General features: G+C 38.8%; 1 protein-coding gene across 1 annotated transcript in view; it reads right to left on the bottom strand.

Annotated features, from left to right (window-relative positions):
- LOC126194731 (activin receptor type-1) overlaps positions 1–19,060 on the bottom strand; it is a 102,657-nt gene that overhangs the window by 5,350 nt on the left and 78,247 nt on the right. The window contains exons 6-8 of the mRNA XM_049932983.1: positions 10,286–10,508; positions 7,192–7,379; positions 6,883–7,108 (exon numbers count right to left, since the gene is read on the bottom strand). Coding sequence (XP_049788940.1) covers positions 6,883–7,108; positions 7,192–7,379; positions 10,286–10,508 — 637 coding nt within the window. The remainder of the gene's footprint in view (positions 1–6,882; positions 7,109–7,191; positions 7,380–10,285; positions 10,509–19,060) is intronic.

The raw sequence follows: 19,060 nt of genomic DNA, 5'->3' as shown, positions 1-19,060 counted from the left end.
AAAAGGCTTTGGCTGAAAGCTATAATGTGTAACACTCTTTTCATCATGCCTGTCTGCAACTTGACAGGTCATGTTTACAGTGAGCAGCAATCCAGCATTCTCCTAGTATTGTCTTTATCATATGTGTAAGACATTTAGTTTGGTTCACATTCAATAATAAGTTACTAGAAGCAGCTGTAATGAACACTCGGAAAACATCATTCCACAACATACTGTCAGTCCAGAAAAATCTCATAGGAAGGAAGGTTATATTTCTGCAAAATTCTAGATTTAAAAAGCATCAGCCATGTAAAACTCAGCTTGCCCTTTTGCTGCCTAATAAGTATCCTGAGAATCATGGATGAAGAGCAACAGACAAATTACATATTCCTACACTTCCAGAAAGTGTCGAACACAGTGTCACAACGCATGCTGCTAACAAAAACCTGAGCATACAAAACAGGTTCTCGGATATGTCAGTGGCTTGAAGATTTTATAAGGACCAGAACCCAGTAACTTCCTGTGGACAGCGAGTGTTCATCGGAGACAAGGGTAATGTCAAGAGTGCCTGGGGAAGCGTGCTGCTGTAGACATAAACGATCTGACAGATACGGTGAGCAGCAATCTACGACTGTCTGCTGGAAGAGAACTTGCTCTAAATGTTGTGTTGTTGTTGTTGTTGTTGTTGTTGTTGTTGTTGTCTTCAGTCCTGAGACTGGTTTGATGCAGCTCTCCATGCTACTCTACCCTGTGCAAGCTTCTTCATCTCCCAGTACCTACTGCAGCCTACATCCTTCTGAATCTGCTTAGTGTATTCATCTCTTGGTCTCCCTCTACGATTTTTAGCCTCCACGCTGCCCTCCAGGACTAAATTGGTGATCCCTTGATGCCTCAGAACATGTCCTACCAACCGATCCCTTCTCCTAGTCAAATTGTGCCACAAACTTCTCTTCTCCCCAATTCTATTTAATACCTCCTCATTAGTTATGTGATCTACCCATCTAATCTTCAGCATTCTTCTGCAGCACCACATTTCGAAAGCTTCTATTCTCTTCTTGTCTAAACTATTTATCATCCACGTTTCACTTACATACATGGCTACACTCCATACAAATACTTTCAGAAACAATTTCCTGACACTTAAATCAATACTCGATGTTAACAAATTTCTCTTCTTCCAAAACGCTTTCCTTGCCATTGACAGTCTACCTTTCATATCCTCTCTACTTCAACCATCATCAGTTATTTTGCTCCCCAAATAGCAAAACTCGTTTACTACTTTAAGTGTCTCATTTCCTAATCTAATTCCCTCAGCATCACCAGACTTAATTCAACTACATTCCACTATCCTCATTTTGCATTTGTTGATGTTCATCTTATACCCTACTTTCAAGACACTGTCCATTCCGTTCAACTGCTCTCCAAGTCCTTTGCTGTCTCTGACAGAATTACAATGTCATCGGCGAACCTCAAAGTTTTTATTTCTTCTCCATGGATTTTAATGCCTACTCCGAACTTTTCTTTTGTTTCCCTTACTGCTTGCTCAATATACAGATTGAATAGCATCGGGGAGAGGCTACTTTGCTTAGAACTGGGTTTCCATCTGAGCTCTTGATATTCACACAAGTGGTTCATTTTTCTCCAAAGGTCTCTTTTAATTTTCCTGTAGGCAGTATCTATCTTACGCCTCGTGAGATAAGCCTCTACATACTTACATTTGTCCTCTAGCCATTCCTGTTTAGCCATTTTGCACTTCCTGTTGATCTCATTTTTGAGATGTTTGTATTCCTTTTTGCCTGCTTCATTTACTGCATTTTTATATTTACTTCTTTCATCAATTAAATTCAATATTTCTTCTGTTACTGAAGGATTTCTACTAGCCCTCGTCATTTTACCTACTTGATCCTCTGCTGCTTTCACTATTTCATCCCTCAAAGCTACCCATTCTTCTTCTACTGTATTTCTTTCTCCCATTCCTGTCAATTGTTCCCTTACGCTCTCCCTGAAACTCTCTACAACCTCTGGTTCTTTCAGTTTATCCAGGTCCCATCTCCTTAAATTCCCACCTTTTTGCAGTTTCTTCAGTTTTAATCTACAGTTCATAACCAATAGATTGTGGTCAGAGTCCACATCTGCCCCTGGAAAGTCTTACAATTTAAAACCTGGTTCCTAAATCTCTGTCTTACCATTATATAATCTATATGAAACCTTTTAGTATCTCCAGGGTTCTTCCATGTATACAACCTTCTTTCATGATTCTTGAACCAAGCATTAGCTATGATTAAGTTATGCTCTGTGCAAAATTCTACCGGGCCGCTTCCTCTTTCATTTCTTAGCCCTAATCCATATTCACCTACTACGTTTCCTTCTCTTCCTTTTCCTACTGTTGAATTCCAGTCACCCATGACTATTAAATTTTCATCTCCCTTCACTACCTGAATAATTTCTTTTATCTCATCTTACATTTCATCCATTTCTTCATCATCTGCAGAGCTCGTTGGCATATAAACTTGTACTACTGTAGTAGGCGTGGGTTTCGTGTCTATCTTGGCCACAATAATGCATTCCATATGCTGTTTGTAGTAGCGTACCTGCACTCCTATTTTTTTATTCATTATTAAACCTACTCCTGCATTACCCCTATTTGATTTTATATTTATAACCCTGTATTCACCTGACCAAAGGTCTTGTTCCTCCTGCCATCGAACTTCACTAATTCCCACTATATCGAACTTTAACCTATTCAGTTCCCTTTTTAAATTTTCTAACCTACCTGCCCGATTAAGGGATCTGACATTCCATGCTCCAATCCGTAGAATGCCGGTTTTCTTTCTCCTGATAACAACGTCCTCCAGAGCAGTCCCCGCTCGGAGATCCGAATGGGGGACTATTTTACCTCTGTAATATTTTACCCAAGAGGACGCCATCATCAATTAATCATACAGTAAAGCTGTATGCCCTTAGGAAAAATTACGGCTGTAGTTTCCCCTTGCTTTCAGCCGTTCGCAGTACCACAACAGCAAGGCCGTTTTGGTTAGCGTTACAAGGCCAGATCAGTCAATCATCCAGACTGTTGTCCCTGCAACTACTGAAAAGGCTGCTGCCCCTCTTCAGGAACCACATGTTTGTCTGGCCTCTCAACAGATACCCCTCCGTTGTGGTTGCACCTACGGTATGGCTATCTGTATCGTTGAGGCATGCAAGCCTCCCCACCAACGGCAAGGTTCATGGTCCATAGGGGGAAGGCTTAAATGTGGTAAACTGTAATTAATGCAGATTAGTAGGAAAAATAATCCGTCAAGTTCGACAACAGTATTATTGGTGTGCTGCTTAACACAGTTATGTCGATTAAATATATAGGTGGAACACTGTAAAGTTACATGAAATAGAACGAGCTTGTAAAGTCAATTGTAGGGAAAGTGAATGGCAGACTTGGGAAGTGTAGCTCCATCTATAAAGGAGACTACATTCAGAACACTTGTGATACCCATTCTTAAGAACTGCTCAATTGTTTGGGATCGCCATCACGTCACATTTACAGAAGACATTCAAGTAACTGGATGCGTGCTTTTGTATTTCTTATTATATGCTGTTATTCCAGATGGCGGAAGGGGGGGGGGTGGTTTGGAACATGTGTTCTTTTCCTGAAACTCTACTCAGAAAGTTTAGAGAAACTGCATTTGCAACAGACTGCAAAAGAATTCCACTGCCACCAATATACATCTTGTGTAAGGACACCCAAGGCAAGGTAAGAGAAATCGGGCTCCTACAGAAGCAAATAGGCAGCCATTTTTTCTTTACTCTACCTGTTTACTCTATTTGCAAGTGAAACAGAAAGGGGAATGAGTGACTGTGGGACAAGGCGCCTTTTGCCATGCACTGTATGGTGACTTGTGGAGTAATTGTGTAGCTGTAAATACTTATATGCACGTATGGTTAAACAATGAGTGATTTAGTGTTACCAGAGAAGCAGTCAGTCATGTAACTGCTATGGTGGCAAATGGAGTTTACTGCTTAAGGACGTCTGCACTTCAAGTCTTGCAATCAATGGTACCAACTGAAATTTTGCATCATGAGTCAAAGCTATGCTTTTACAGTCACCTAGACCCAGCGTATCAGTTTTTGCACACAAGATAAGCATTCTTCTGTTAATAAGGACAAACTTTTCAGTCTTCTAATGAAATGTCTCCCCCGTGTTTAATAGTTGTACAGTGATCCCACTGACATTCTCACACACACTCCCCCAGTTGATGGGGATGTTATCAGATAAATTATGTGTGGTCAATTTCTGTCCTGTTCAGTGAGATGTGATGACTGAACACAATTAACAATGTGGATACCGGAGTACTGAATGTCTAACCATTTTCTTAAATGGAACATATGGTGTCTCTCTCCAGCTACCATTTCCCATTCAAAAGAACATAAATCTCATCATGGAGCCATAAACACATTAGGAATCTCAAAGAGGACTGTACTGATGGCACATCTTTAGATTGTTTTTCAGGTAACATTAGTGCCACTGTACAACATTATGTGATCAAAAGTATCCAGACACCCCAAAAAACATACATTTTTCATATTAGGTGCATTGTGCTGCCACCTACTCCGCATCAGCGAGCTCAGTAGTTATTAGACATCGTGAGAAAGCAGAGTGGGGTGCTCCGCGGATTCACGAACTTTGAACGTGGTCAGGTGATTGGGTGTCACTTGCGTCATGTCTGTACGCGAGATTTCCAAACTCCTAAACATCCCTAGGTTCACTGTTTTCAACGTGATAGTGAAATGGAAACATGAAGGGACATGTACAGCACGAAAGTGCACAGGCCAACCTCGTCTGTTGACTGACAGAGACCGCCAACAGTTGAAGAGGGCCATAATGTGTAACAGGCAGACGTCTATCCAGACCACACGGTAATACCAAACTGCATCAGGATCCACTGCAAGTACTATGACAGTTAGGCAGGAGGAGAGAAAACTTGGATTTCATGGTGGAGCGGCTGCTCATAAGCCACACATCATGCCAGTAAATGCCGAATGATGCATCACTTAGTGTAAGGAGCGTAAACATTGAATGACTGAACCGTGGAAAAATGTTGTGTGGTGTGACGAATCATGGAACATGATGTGGCGATCCGATGCAGGGTGCGGGTATGGGGTCATAATGTGTAACAGGCAGACGTCTATCCAGACCACACGGGAATTCCAAACTGCATCAGGATCCACTGCAAGTACTATGACAGTTAGGCAGGAGGAGAGAAAACTTGGATTTCATGGTGGAGCGGCTGCTCATAAGCCACACATCATGCCAGCATGTGTAGTGCCAACAGTAAAATTCGGAGGTGGTAGTGTTATGGTGTGGTCGTTTTTCATGGAGGGTCTTGCACCCCTTGTTGTTTTGCATGGCACTATCACAGCACAGGCCTACACTGAAGTTTTAAGCACCTTCTTGCTTCCCACTGTTGAAGAGCAATTCGGGGATGGCGATTGTATCTTTCAACACGATCGAGCACCTGTTCATAATGCACAGCCTGTGGCGGAGTGGTTACATGACAATAACATCCCAGTAATGGACTGGCCTGCACAAAGACCTGACCTGAATCCTATACAACATCTTTGGGATGTTTTGGAATGCCGACTTCATGACAGGCCTCACCTACTGACATTGATACCTCTCCTCAGTGTAGCACTGCCATTCCCTAAGAACCCTTCTAGCACCTTACTGAACATATGCCTGTGAGAGTGGAAGCTGTCATCAAGGCTAAGGGTGGGCCAATACCATACTGAATTCCAGCATTACCGATGGAGGGCGCTACAAACTTGTAAGTCATTTTCAGCAATGTGTCCGGATACTTTTGATCACATAGTGCATGTGCATACTGTTGTTCTAAGACCTTCAACATTTCACTGTAAAATATTTATTTTATACACATGACAACAGTGTGGAAGAGTTCAACAAAGGGTAACCAAAAGATCCAACAGCAAACTGTGTATCCTGTCTAGTTGGCAATTCCATTTCTCACACAATATTTTGGCAACTGATGTAATTTTCATTGTGTGTTTTGAGTTACTATCAGCCTCCACAGTTTAGACTGTGCTGGAATTTAGCTACGTGAAAATGTCTACAGACATGCAATGTAAGACAGAAACAGGTCAACAGGCAAAATACTGCACAGAAAACTATAGACTAATAAAATGGGGACTTTATATATATATTGCACTGGTCACATAAGAAAACCAAAAAAATGTACAAATTATGTTATTATTGTTAATAACTCATCTATACTTGTGGGGAAGGATGCAGAATTAGAACACATAGCAACAAGTAGTACTTACGCAGTTCAAAGTGACATACTCAAGGTAAGTAAGAATTCCTCTCTTGAAGGTATTTGAAAAGGTGAGCAATGTAATGAATAGAAAGTAGTATACTGCAATGGATACCACAATGGATAATACACATAAGTAAAAAATAGATGATAAATGAGAGAGAGAGAGAGAGAGAGAGAGAGAGAGAGAGGTGTGGGTGTAAAGCATCGTAAGAATGCATCAATATGTTGGGTGAAAGGTGCAATAAAACAATGAACTATAATCAAACTAAGAATAGGTAAGTTCACCAAGATAAGGTATCATGATTTCAAAATGATCACAAAAGGGACACATTCAGGCAAGTCTTCACTGTTGTACTGCAAGTATGCTTTCTGTCAATCATTCTTCATGTAAGCTTACTTGCAATACCATTACTGCTGAATACTAAGCAGTCTTTGCATGTGGCTAAGTGCTCTTATACAGTAATATAATTACATTCGACTCAGCTTCACATGGTGAGAAAAGAATGTAAGAGACAATGTTAACAATAAGCACAGTCCTGAGGGTAAGAGTTCTAACTATTGCAATAAGTTTACTCACAGCATTCGAAGCCCATCGATTGGGCACAATGGGGCGCTGCTGATCCACACACACTACCTTCTTCATATCTTCAAAACTGGGATCACTTGGCACTAGATCATAAAATGGAGGTTTGTAGTCCTCTGCTATACCATTTGACACTGTTCGTCGGCAGACCTCCCACAGAACTAGACCAAATGCATAAATGTCCACACGCTTGTAAGATTCGAAACAATCCAAGTTGATCCTGGAACAGACAATATCCAAGAAATGTCACTGTTTTACTTTTATAATGAGCTGTGAGTAAAATGGGTAAATTTTGGGACTTACGATTCATCTAAAACTTCAGGACTCATGTATCGCTTGGTTCCAACACGAGGGTTGGAGCCTACATCCATCTTTCCTGTCGACTGAACGTGGGTTACAGCCAACCCAAAATCTGCTATCACACAGGAGCCATTCAGTTTAACGAGAATGTTCTTGCTTTTGATATCTCGATGGGCAATGGCTGGTTTTCCCTACAATTTGATATGTAAAGAAAAAATGATTTCATTTTCTGTCTGACTCATATAGATAAACATACAAAGACTTAACTACTCACAGATGTTGATGAATAATTCCTTCCATTACATGCTAATTTATCACATAAAACAAAGTTTGTCATTAATATTATGTCACCTACTAGCAATCAGACCATTCACATATAAATTCACTTCTGATTCTCATTAGCCTGGATATTCGGAACATTTACTGCACAACAATTGGACAAAATGATACAAATTTTGATCTGATATTCTGCAAGGCCAACTCTGACGCCTAAATAAGTGAGAATCTTCTTGTGGGTTGATGTACAGTAAAACTTCGTTTATATGTTTTTCAATGGACTACAGAAAAAAACGTTTAAGTGTGTATATATGAAATATAGCACCATACTATCAAATTAATTGGCAAACAAAAATGAGAAATTCAGTAAATAAGAAGTTACATTCTACAAAATGTTATATAGGTTTACTAGGTACCATACTTAACAAAGATATGAAGAAAAATGTAAACCATTTCGTAAAAAAGGTTGTAATTTTTGCTTGTTGTTTCTTTCACGCAACAATAGCATTCACTGTATCCTCAAAAAGAGATAACTCTTATCATTATTTCATCAGAAACATTGTGGTGTGTCACAAATTGTGTAATTACTTCTAACGCATTTACTGCAGCGTTAAATGTCACGGAGGACTGCAGAGGCTCTTTTGTATCATCCTCATCGTCAGTTTCTTCTTCATCCAGGTTGCGCAATGCACGTTAAACTATCTCAGCAATAGTCATGGATTCTGTAATCAAGAGGTTTTTATCAATGTTCAAGTAATCCTCAAATGATGCCTGCTCTTCAAGTCGATTCCATTCTTCATCATTAGGTGAAATATCGTCAGTATATCCTGGCCGTACTTCACGACTAAATTCGGGATTTTTTTTATAGCTCTCACTTTTTATTCTGTTTTTGTATTCGGGATGTTGTAAGCTACACAGTGCTTCATCTGCCTCGAATATTTCTATCAATTTCATTATATATGTGACACACCATGTAAATTTGGGAGTCATATTGATAAACATTGTGTGTCATACAGCTGCAGAGATACTAGCACTCCAGGTGGTTGATTTCTCCATGCAGTAAACGTAAGACGAATGCTTTCTTTGATCAAATCTAAGGTGACGCACTAGATTTGATCAAAGAAAATTTGACCAATGTCTAACTTTGACAAAGTTCCTTATTACACTGTTGGCCTTACCAATTCACTTCCCGGCAACCCACTTTGAAACACTGCATCATAACTTGTGCACACTGAGGATATTTCGGCAGAACACACACAAAAAAAAAGTATAAGTAAGAAAAACATATAAATGAAGTTTTACTATATATAAATGACGATCAATAGGATTTTTTTTTCATTTGTCACAAAAAAAGATAAAAAAGGAAATGAAATGAATCTTCAGAGAAGCAGGACCATGGCTACAGGCCTTTAATTGTTTTCCAATGTAAACTAAAATGGCAAAATGATATAAAAAACCTGTGAATGAGAAAACTACAACACTGAATTTCATTCTCATGCTAGTAAAATTAAACCTAGGTATATGCAGTCAAGTGGTGGCACTATCATTCACTGCTGGGAACAAAGTCAATTCTACTGAATGAACTTGTTCACCTAAAATGACTTCTTAGGCAGTAATTTTCATACATCCCTTGACCATTAGAGAACCACTGCCAGGCTACACAGTTGCTAACCACTCCTGCTGTTCTCTCCATGTAAACATATGCAAACAGTGTAAATAGATCCTATAGACCATAGTATGTTTCCACTGGCCAACATTACAGGTTTTCTGACTGTTGAACCATGATGGCTCTTCTCTAGATTCATTTGCTTTAAAAACAACAGTCATACTTGGAGTTCGTTGTTACTGTAGTTCACACATCAGTGTTCTGTGGATATGTACTGAGCTCGACAATAACTATCCTGTTTCTTTTCTGCTTGCATTCGGTAGAGGACGCTCCCTTTTGGATTTTGCATGATATACTGATGCAAAATATAGCATTCAGGGAACTTTTTAACAGATCTGACATTACTGTCAAGGTGCCCGTACTAAGTGGACATCGACAATTTGCTCCAGAAAATTTTCCCAGATATTGCAATACAAACGGCTACATCAATGGTTTCCTGGTGAGTAAGGTAGCAAATGTCTGAAATGTGATGTCTATTTTGTTCAAAACAAGTTCCTTGTGTATGACGGATTATCCACAAATATTATAGTAACACCTGCAAACAGATTCCACACAATGACACTAGTCATCCAAATAGTGAATCACATTAGGAAATCATAATAAGAATACCTCCAATACAAGTAATTAGAAAACTGTTCCACGAGGAGTGTTGCAAATATACAAAGAAGCAAGTATAAGACAAAAATTACAACACATTGTTTTAATCAAGATTTTTTAAAATTTCTTCATGTTTTAAAGCAAGCCTTTGGTTTAGTATTTTTGTTACATTGCTAGTTTAAAAGTATAATGATTTCACTTTCAAACATATTGCAGAAAATATTCTAAAATATATGCTAATAATTTTCTGTCTTTTCCTCCCACACATACAACTGCAACACAATGACTTCACTATGTGAACTACTGTATTTATTCAGCTGCTGCATATCCAAGTTACACTCAGCAATAGAAAAATTTATTTTTGTAATCTTTAGTGGGATTTACAAGTTTTATAAATACACATGCCATAAAACCCACGAGAAAAAAACTAATTAACTACAACAGCACAAGCAAATTGTGAATAACAATATAAATAAAGTTAATATCACAAGTGGTTAACTCATTTTTATCGCTACAGAACACACACTTAAGTTGCTGAGTCCTATTGTGCATTGTTACCTGTGTTCCAAAAATTTCTGTGTGGAGGTGAACTAATCCATTAATGGCAGAAAGACAAATTTTCATCATCTGATGATGAGTTAGTGTTGTGCGGTTTAGGTGATCATAAAGTGAACCCAAGGGATGGTAGTGCGTCACCAGCCAAAGTTGAGTACAAGAGTTCCTTGAGGTCATATCTGATCCTATGTAGCCAAGAATATTCTCATGTCGCAAAAGGACAGTGCTGGAACAAACACACAATGCTTTTTTCAGACAAAAACATTGCAATGAGTAAAAGTACAGTCACAGAATAACAAAAATATCACAGTTCGTTATTTACATGATGTGAAACATCACTTTAAAAATACATTTATTTTTTTCTGTCCAGATAGACTTCTGCATGAGTTTAGTCTATGTTTCAAAAATTAAACTTAATTCCATATATAACCACATGTAATTCCATTCATTCACACATCATGTTCTTTAAGTCCCACCATGAAGGAGAACGTTCAAGAATGTGGAACTAGTCAAGTTTTATATTAATAGGCAGAAAGAATCACTGCTGGGTACTTCTGCACAGTATACTAACAACAAATTATGACTACTGCTAATCGACGCACACTGAGAACTATGGTAATTATTTTTTAATTACTTTATACATGTACAGTAGGGGAAAAGACAGCTACTTTGCAGAAAGTAACTGCTGTTTTCATCAAATACTTAAACTATTTATGTAATTTTACAAAGGCAAATATCAGCTGTCTATATACAGGCATAGTCATGATCTGTTTAATACAAATGCTAGAGTTACACAGAACTTAAATCTATGAATCTCAATATTCTGATAAATTGTAGGAGTGGCTAATGAAGTCTTTTCTTTTTCTTTTCCTTTGTTATAAATTTTTGCATCAGACTATAAAACTCCATTCTGAGCCTTACAAGAGGTATGAAGCGTCTCTGTTCACCCTTGTTATTAACCACAAATAGCGTCGAAGTAAACCACAAATACCGTAAGGAAGAATGTGTACCGATGCACAAGTCTAAGAATCTGTAAGTCTCAAGACACTTCCAGAAGATGTTTCATTATCAACTTCACAGGCTACTCTTATTGGGGACTCCTGCACACTAAATCTTTTTCTCACCTTTGCTGCATTGTCCAGAAGATTATGCCATAGAATAGTAATGAGTGAAAGCATGCATAGAATGTTAGCAACACTGATGCAGATCAACAAAATGTGAGAGACTTCTACAGGCAAAGCAAGCATGCTGATGCCATCTCTGTCTATTATCTACCTGGATCCATAAGAGCTTCGAGTGTGCGCATGCGCGCACGCACGCGCACACACACACACACACACACACACACACACACACACACACACACACACACACACACACACACAAAAGCATGACATGTTCAAAAAGTCTCTAAAGAACAAAAATAGATGTAGAGTAGGTAGGATTTTAGAATGTAAGAAGCTAATTTTATAATCACACAACTAGATACGTGGCCAAACATTTTTAGAGGTAAATCATTCATTCATTTCTCCTCCAAACCAACAGAATTATTAATCTTATTTTACAACCATTATTATTTCTAATAAACTCTAGAATATTTATTTTAAGCCATATTCACATCAATCAGCCAGTACATTATGATCATCGACCTACTATCGATATAAACCCATCCAGGCGACAGCAGTGTCATCTGGCGAGGAATGACTTATAGTCGCACACATGCACAGTGTATGTTGTATCAGTGAGTGTGCTGTCTGTGTAGAGAATGGGAGAGGTACGCAATCTATCTGAGTTTGACAGAGGGCAAATTGTGATGGCCCAAAGGCTCAGCACGAGCATTTCAGAAACTGCAAATTTTGGGGTTGGGAGACCACTCCTCAGAGATATTGGATGTTGTAGGCTGGGCAGACCAGTAAAACATGACTGGCAGCGTACTGTGGTGGAAATAATATCAGATTTTAATGCTCGGCAGAGAACAATTGCATCTGGAAAAACAGTGCACTGAACACTCCTTTTGTGAATGGGAGATCATTGCAAGGGATTCTTCCCCTCTCTTTACTACTACAAATAAATGCTGGCAAACGGGTGCTGTGCTACTCTCTTTTCTGGTGACAAACATTTAAATATAAGCTCTGTGATGGATATACGAATGTCAAGCTTGTATCCATGCAGCTTGTAGTGCCTCGAGAATGTCTGGGTATATTCTAGAGACACTCGTATTTCCACTGTCTCGAATACACATTATTTTAAAGATGAGTGTGTGAAAGTGGAATTGTGTCTACAGTGCCACGATTATGTGTGTGTGCAGGACTGGCATGTATCGGAAGGTTGATCGGCGTGGGCAGGTAGTCGCAGCGCTAGCCTCAGAAGTTACACGCCCAACACAAGGAGCAAACGCGACGTACTCTGTGACGGTGCTACATCAGTCATTATTGATAACAGTTGAATGTTGTTAAAGAAAAGAAAAGACACTTACTTATTCACTTACTTTCCTGAGGTCCGGATGGTGGACATGCTAGAGCTTTCTAGATTATATTTGTTATAAGCTATGTAAGAATATCTGTTGGACCAGTAATAGTTTTGGGCTTACAACAAATGAATCATTTATATGGTGTCTTGTTTATGGAAGTGAAAATATAGTGAGATTGGTTTAAAAGTATCTTGAGTGTACGGATTTATTTTAAGAGTACAAAAAATTCCTCCAAAACAGCATCTTATCTTTGGAGAAGAAGTTAGGCAGACAATCGCAGCTGGAAATCCTGAAAAGAAGATCGGCAAAACAATTCAACATAAGCTCAATAATGAAGTGAGAGTAGGAGTCTGGCACACCAGTACCACACTGCTCCCTCTAGTCACTGGAAACCGCCAGTACGTGGCAACCAATGTGATCAGGACTTGAAAAGGAGGAATTTTTTTTTTTTTTTTTTTTTTTGAGTAAATTGAGACAAGAAGAAGTTGAGAGTTGCCATAGCAACCCTTAATAACAAGATGGAGAAATTGGTTCGTAGGATTCGATTAAGAATATTTGGGTGTGGGAAGAAAGCAATCCTCACACACGCAGTAATCAGCCGCCGCCGACGCAGTAACCAGCAGCCTCTGCCACCAACGCAGTAACCTGCCACCGTTGCTGTTTGCTGTTTGAATTGCTAACTTCGCACCCGCCGATGCCGCAACCAATGTTCAGCGCTACCGGCGCCCGTGCTATTCACCGTAGTCGATTCTACACCTCACCGACGCAGCTTAGAACTCTATGCCGGGTGAGCTAAAGACAATAACTATTTGAATGTAAAGTAGTGTGGTCATTATTCGCCGAGGTGATTTTTTTTTAATGATCACAAGGTCAAAAAAGAATAAAAATATGGAGCAGGAACAACAACCTACAGAAACTTCTGAATCGGGCATGGCCATAAGAATTAGTAGAGTGATCTCAGATTGGACTAAATTAGCAAATTTAATAACTGCTCAAATTTCCTCTTTAAGTGAAAAATTAGATGCAAATTTAGCTTCTTTAAGACAAGAACTAAATGCCCAAAATCCTTCGTTAAGGGAAAAAATAGAGGGACAAAGTATAGCTGCAACTGCTCAAACTGATTGCTTGAGAAATATAATAAGTATAACTTTAAGTGAAAAACTAGAACCACAGGGTGTAGCTTTAAATTCTAAATTTGAGGTGTTAAATGATAAAGTGGAAAATTTATGAGTAGATTTAAAAAATGAATTAAGTAATTCTTTAACTGTACAAATAAATTTAATGTTTACGGACTTTAACCAAAAGCAGGTGATCAATTTCAGCAGTTGACCCAAAAATTAGAATTTGATATTGAAGACAAGTGTAACAACATAGAGTCTGAATTTAATGAAAAATTAGGATCATTTCAAAATGTATGCAATGTTATGTTCAATGCAGTGAAACAAAGACTACACACTTTAAAAGATAGCATCGAAAGACAGGATAAACTGATCCCTATTGTCCAATTGCAAATTGCAAGAGTCAACACTCAAATAGATGATGTGGAGAGAAATTTTAAGGAAAATCTAGCAACCTCAGACACCATAAATATAAACGGTCAGGAGGAACAGGTAGAGGAGCTGATAAACTGAAAAGTTGCCAAGACGGTAAACCCAGACAATGTTTCATCACTTTTAGTTTCAAAACTTAATGATAATAGCAATGTTAAAGACAACTCACAGAATGAATTCAAACTTGTCCAGGGCAGATTAGAACATAGAATAACTTTACTTAATGTTGTGCTTCCTGGTAAAAGGGTAATTGTTTTGCTGCGAGCAGACTTTCACACAAAATTTAACGAGAAATACTGGTATGCACCTGCTCAAATGAAGTTAATATCAGATCCATGGGATCCGGGAGGAGTCATATCTGTTCCCCAGGGACGTTAACATTCTGTGTTAACAGACGGAGTGACGACTGTCGGATCCCGAGTTGGGTTCGGTGTCACTTCCATATTCGTTTTCCGACACCGAATTCTTTTGAAGTCTTATACTATCCTGTATTCTGTTCTCATCTTCTTATACTGTCATATAATGTATTACTCCAGCATACTCGTCTTGGATGTGGCGGACAAGCTAGAGTTGCAGTAAATAACTGATATCAAGGTCATACTGCTTCATGTTGAGGTGGTAGTAAGTGATCTTGTCACTATACACAGTCTTACTTGTTTTATGGGCACAAGGATCCCCAGTTATATAATCACCTTGATGGATTTGTTGTTATATCGAGTCAAGACTGAAGCATTTGGTAATGCCTCGTAATATGTAAGTCAAACGTATGATCCGCTCTAATCTCGATGTAAAAGTGAACTGACAGCATGCTCCACTCTAGTCTCGATGTAGACGTGAGTTGACAGTATGCTCCACTCTAGTCATCAATGATCTCGAATCTGATCACAGTTAGGTTTTATTTTTGCCAAAAGTAGTCTTTGAACATAATCGCTTCACCATTTTTCCATATGAACCTGTGTGCAGAGGTAGTATCCATGGAGGGCAACGGATAAAAAAAAAATTATACCCGTTGGAACATTTTATGACATCCTCTTCGGTTATTCCAGGGGCCACATTGCTGGTCTTGGTGACTTGTCCTGGGGTCTTCATTGTAGTGTCGACAGCATCTGATGCAGGCTCCACAGATTGTTAGGTCATATTTTTGCCTAACCAGCCAGTCTCTCCCACCATCTGCCTACAGTTAGGTCATATTTTAGCCTAGCCAACCAACGTACAGTTAGGTCTGATTTGGGCCTAAACTATTGGAGGATACAATGTAATATGAATATTTATATATCTGAGATAATATGATACTTACTACTGAATATTTTATAACCTTTGTGAGAAATGATGTGAATGATACAATACAATGTAATATGAATAATTATATATTTGTGATGATATGATACATAGTTTTCTACTTACTACTGAATATTTTATACCTTTTGTGAGATGTGATGTGAATGGGGAGGGTTTATATAAATTTTGAAAGAGGTGGGTAGTGTATGCACAAACATGACACACTACACACACACATACCACCTTTAAGACAACCATCACAGACCAGTGTGACTTATCCTTCACCATTTGCCGTTCCACAGGAGTTGCTAAGATCTTTCTTCGGGGAATTCAAAGGTGAAGGTGAGAATGTCCATTCTGCAGGAGACGTTTAACATCATACCTCCTCCAGCTTCTCACTAAAGTACCAGCGACGTAGGGATCCTGGGGAACGGGGGGAGGGGAAGGGTTTCCTGTCTTTGGGGCTATCTTCTTTCACTTCTTTCATCTTAGCAACCACTTCTGTCTTTTCCTTTCTTACTGCCCATCTGAGTACCGGTCTATTTTTCCCTCTTTCCATATGCATACACTTCTATTGCTGAAGTCCTCCTCAATTTCCACTGTTTTCTATAACCTTCAACTTATTTACATAAGCAGGCCGAAGAATCAGGCTACACAACTACCGATACGCATACACAAAAAAGACACAAACAGAAAAGACATTGTGAGAACCGTCATGTGTTGGAGGGGGAAAATTGTGCACATAATGATGGGTATGCGCACATGGTTATGCGAGGTGACTGTCCACATCACATACAGGTATGTACAGAGATATATTTATATATGTAAGAATTAAGAGTGTTCATGGATGTTATGACAGTACACATTGTGGTTCATTATGCTACATCGTATACGTAAGTGTACAGAAATATATTCGGATTTGATATCAGTCTAACAACTATTCTGACAAACTGTACGATAGTGGGGCAAGTAGAGTATAAGTAAGAGAGAGAGAGAGAGAGAGAGAGAGAGAGAGAGCGAGAGAGAGCGAGAGAGAGAGAGAGAGAGTGTGTGTGTTTTTATATATATTAAACAATATTTCCAAGTGTGGTGTCTATTGGAAACTTAGGACTGGAAGAGTAAGGGAGGATTCTAAGAGGTTAAAGAAAGTATTGAGAAGCGAGTGGGAGGGGTAAAGTAGAGTTTTAGTTTTTCTAGGAGGTAGTTTTGAATTATAGTGTACATTAAGATGTATACTAGGGCAATGGACTATGAAGCCTACTCAGGAAGAAGAAGAAGGGCACACCCAGCATTGAATGGATGGAAAAGGGCAGGTAGGCACACCCAAGAAGGGCTGACCTATACTGTGCGGGCAGGGGCACCAAGAAGGGAATTGTCCTGTACCATAGTATATTAGGAATTTGTTTAAAGGGTTCCTGCCAAAATGGAATGAGGGAGAGCTTTCATAGTATCAACCCGTATGTAAGGTATAGGTACTGTGCCTTAAAGGAAAACAGCAGTATCATGACAAAAGTCACACATTTTGTAGAGATTATTCTGGTAAGTTTGAATTCTCTTTTCCACTCACATTGTTGTGTGTTGTGTGAAGTTACAAGGGTCAAAAAAAGCACCTTTATTTACCCAGAGTTCCTCCAGATTGTAATACGTAAGGAATAAATACATAATTAGAAAAGGTAGTAAACAAAGTAAGAGTAAACAACAGAATACACATGGGTCATGCACACTTTCAATCTACAATTGGAAAAGGGATCAGAAAACAGAAAAATTCTTGTCCTCACGAATTTTAGATTTTGAAAGAGCTGACTCCAACATTGATCAAAAGGCTCAAATTCTATAATGGTAGTAAAATGGAAAAAAAGGAGAGCTATAGATTAAGTACACGATTGTTAAAAGGAATGTCATGCAAACTGATTGAACTATAAATTAATGTTGCATGAATACGATATAGATGTACATAATAAACATGTATAAAATATCGTGTGTTCGAGCTAAGGGGAGGTATATGTAGTGTCTGAAGAATTTTGGGGTAAATTCTAGAGACACTCGTATTTCCACCGTCTCGAACACGTGTTATTTTAAAGATGTGTGTGTGAAAGTGGAACTGTGTCTACTGTGCCACGATTACGTGTGTGCAGGATTGGCATGTATTGGACAGTTGATTGGCGCGGGCAGGTAGTCACAGTGCTCGCCTCAGAAGTTACATGCCCAGCACAAGGAGCAAACGTGCTGTATTCCATGATGGTGCTACATCAGTCATTATTGAGAACAGTTGAATGTTGTTAAAGAAAAGAAAACCACGAACCTACTATGCTGTCATAGTAGGAGGAGAGGTGATACTCCTACGTGGCGTGTCCCAGGTGGCGGATAGGGAAGTCCTCACCAGTTTACTGGCGGACTTGAGTGAAATAAAATAGCTCTTGCGGACCAAACACATCCTCTTCGGTTAACAACCAGAGTTGTAAATCGGAGCTTGCTCCAACTAAGGTTGACAACCTTCGACAGTCAAAAATGGAAAGGTCTTTTAGGAAAAAAATTCCACCGTCCTGCTCAAAAAGGCAGGAAAAGGCTGCATTGGATTCGGTGGGTAGTCAACTAGAAGACAGCAATGAATCGGAGCGTTTGCAACCATCCAAATGCACACTAACACACAAAAAGAAGATTAAACATGAGCAAATAAATTATATAGCAACACACAACATAAACTCACTACTTCAGACCGGAAAACTCAAGGAGCTCACAGATGAACTAAATAAACAAAAAATTTTAGTAACAGGGATCCAAGAAATGAGAAACACCACAGAGGACCCATTCGAATCACAAGGATACAGAATTTATAATGGGAAACCAGGACCGAGGGCAATGAAACAATGTCCCCAGTTTGGAACAGGGTTATTAGTAAACATAAAAATAATAGATTCAGTAACGGATTTCCAAGCAGTATCACCAAGAATTGCGACTCTAAGCTTTAAAACAATGAATAAAACCTATACAATAATAAATGCTCATGCCCCAACAAATGAAAAAAAATTGTCTAACAAAAACAAAGGAAGAGGTAGATAAATTTTGGGACATTCTAGAACAAACTGTGAACAGAGTAAATAAAAAGAATGTAAAAATCTTATTGGGAGATTTCAATGCTCAGTTGGGAAAAGAAAGGAAATATAAAGATATAATTGGAAAATGGAGTCCACATAAATTTACAAACAAAAACGGTCAAAGACTTGTAGAACTCTGCAGAGAACACAACCTTATATCTAAATCAACATACTTTAAGAGGAAGCCAAGTAAACTTAAAACATGGAAACATCCAGACTGGAGGAAGGGCGAGTGGCAGCTAGACCATGTCTGTATGGACAAAAATTTTCATAAGGAGATCCACAATGTTAAAGTACTGAGAGGAGTAGACACAGGCTCAGACCATTATATGGTTAAAATTAAAATCAAATTCACACCGTTAAAGAAGAGGACCGGAAAAACTAA

This window comes from Schistocerca nitens, chromosome 7 (genome assembly GCF_023898315.1).
Source record: "Schistocerca nitens isolate TAMUIC-IGC-003100 chromosome 7, iqSchNite1.1, whole genome shotgun sequence".
NCBI lineage: Eukaryota > Metazoa > Arthropoda > Insecta > Orthoptera > Acrididae > Schistocerca > Schistocerca nitens.
Note: the sequence above shows the minus strand (reverse complement) of the source record. Positions and strands in the feature narration are given on the sequence as shown.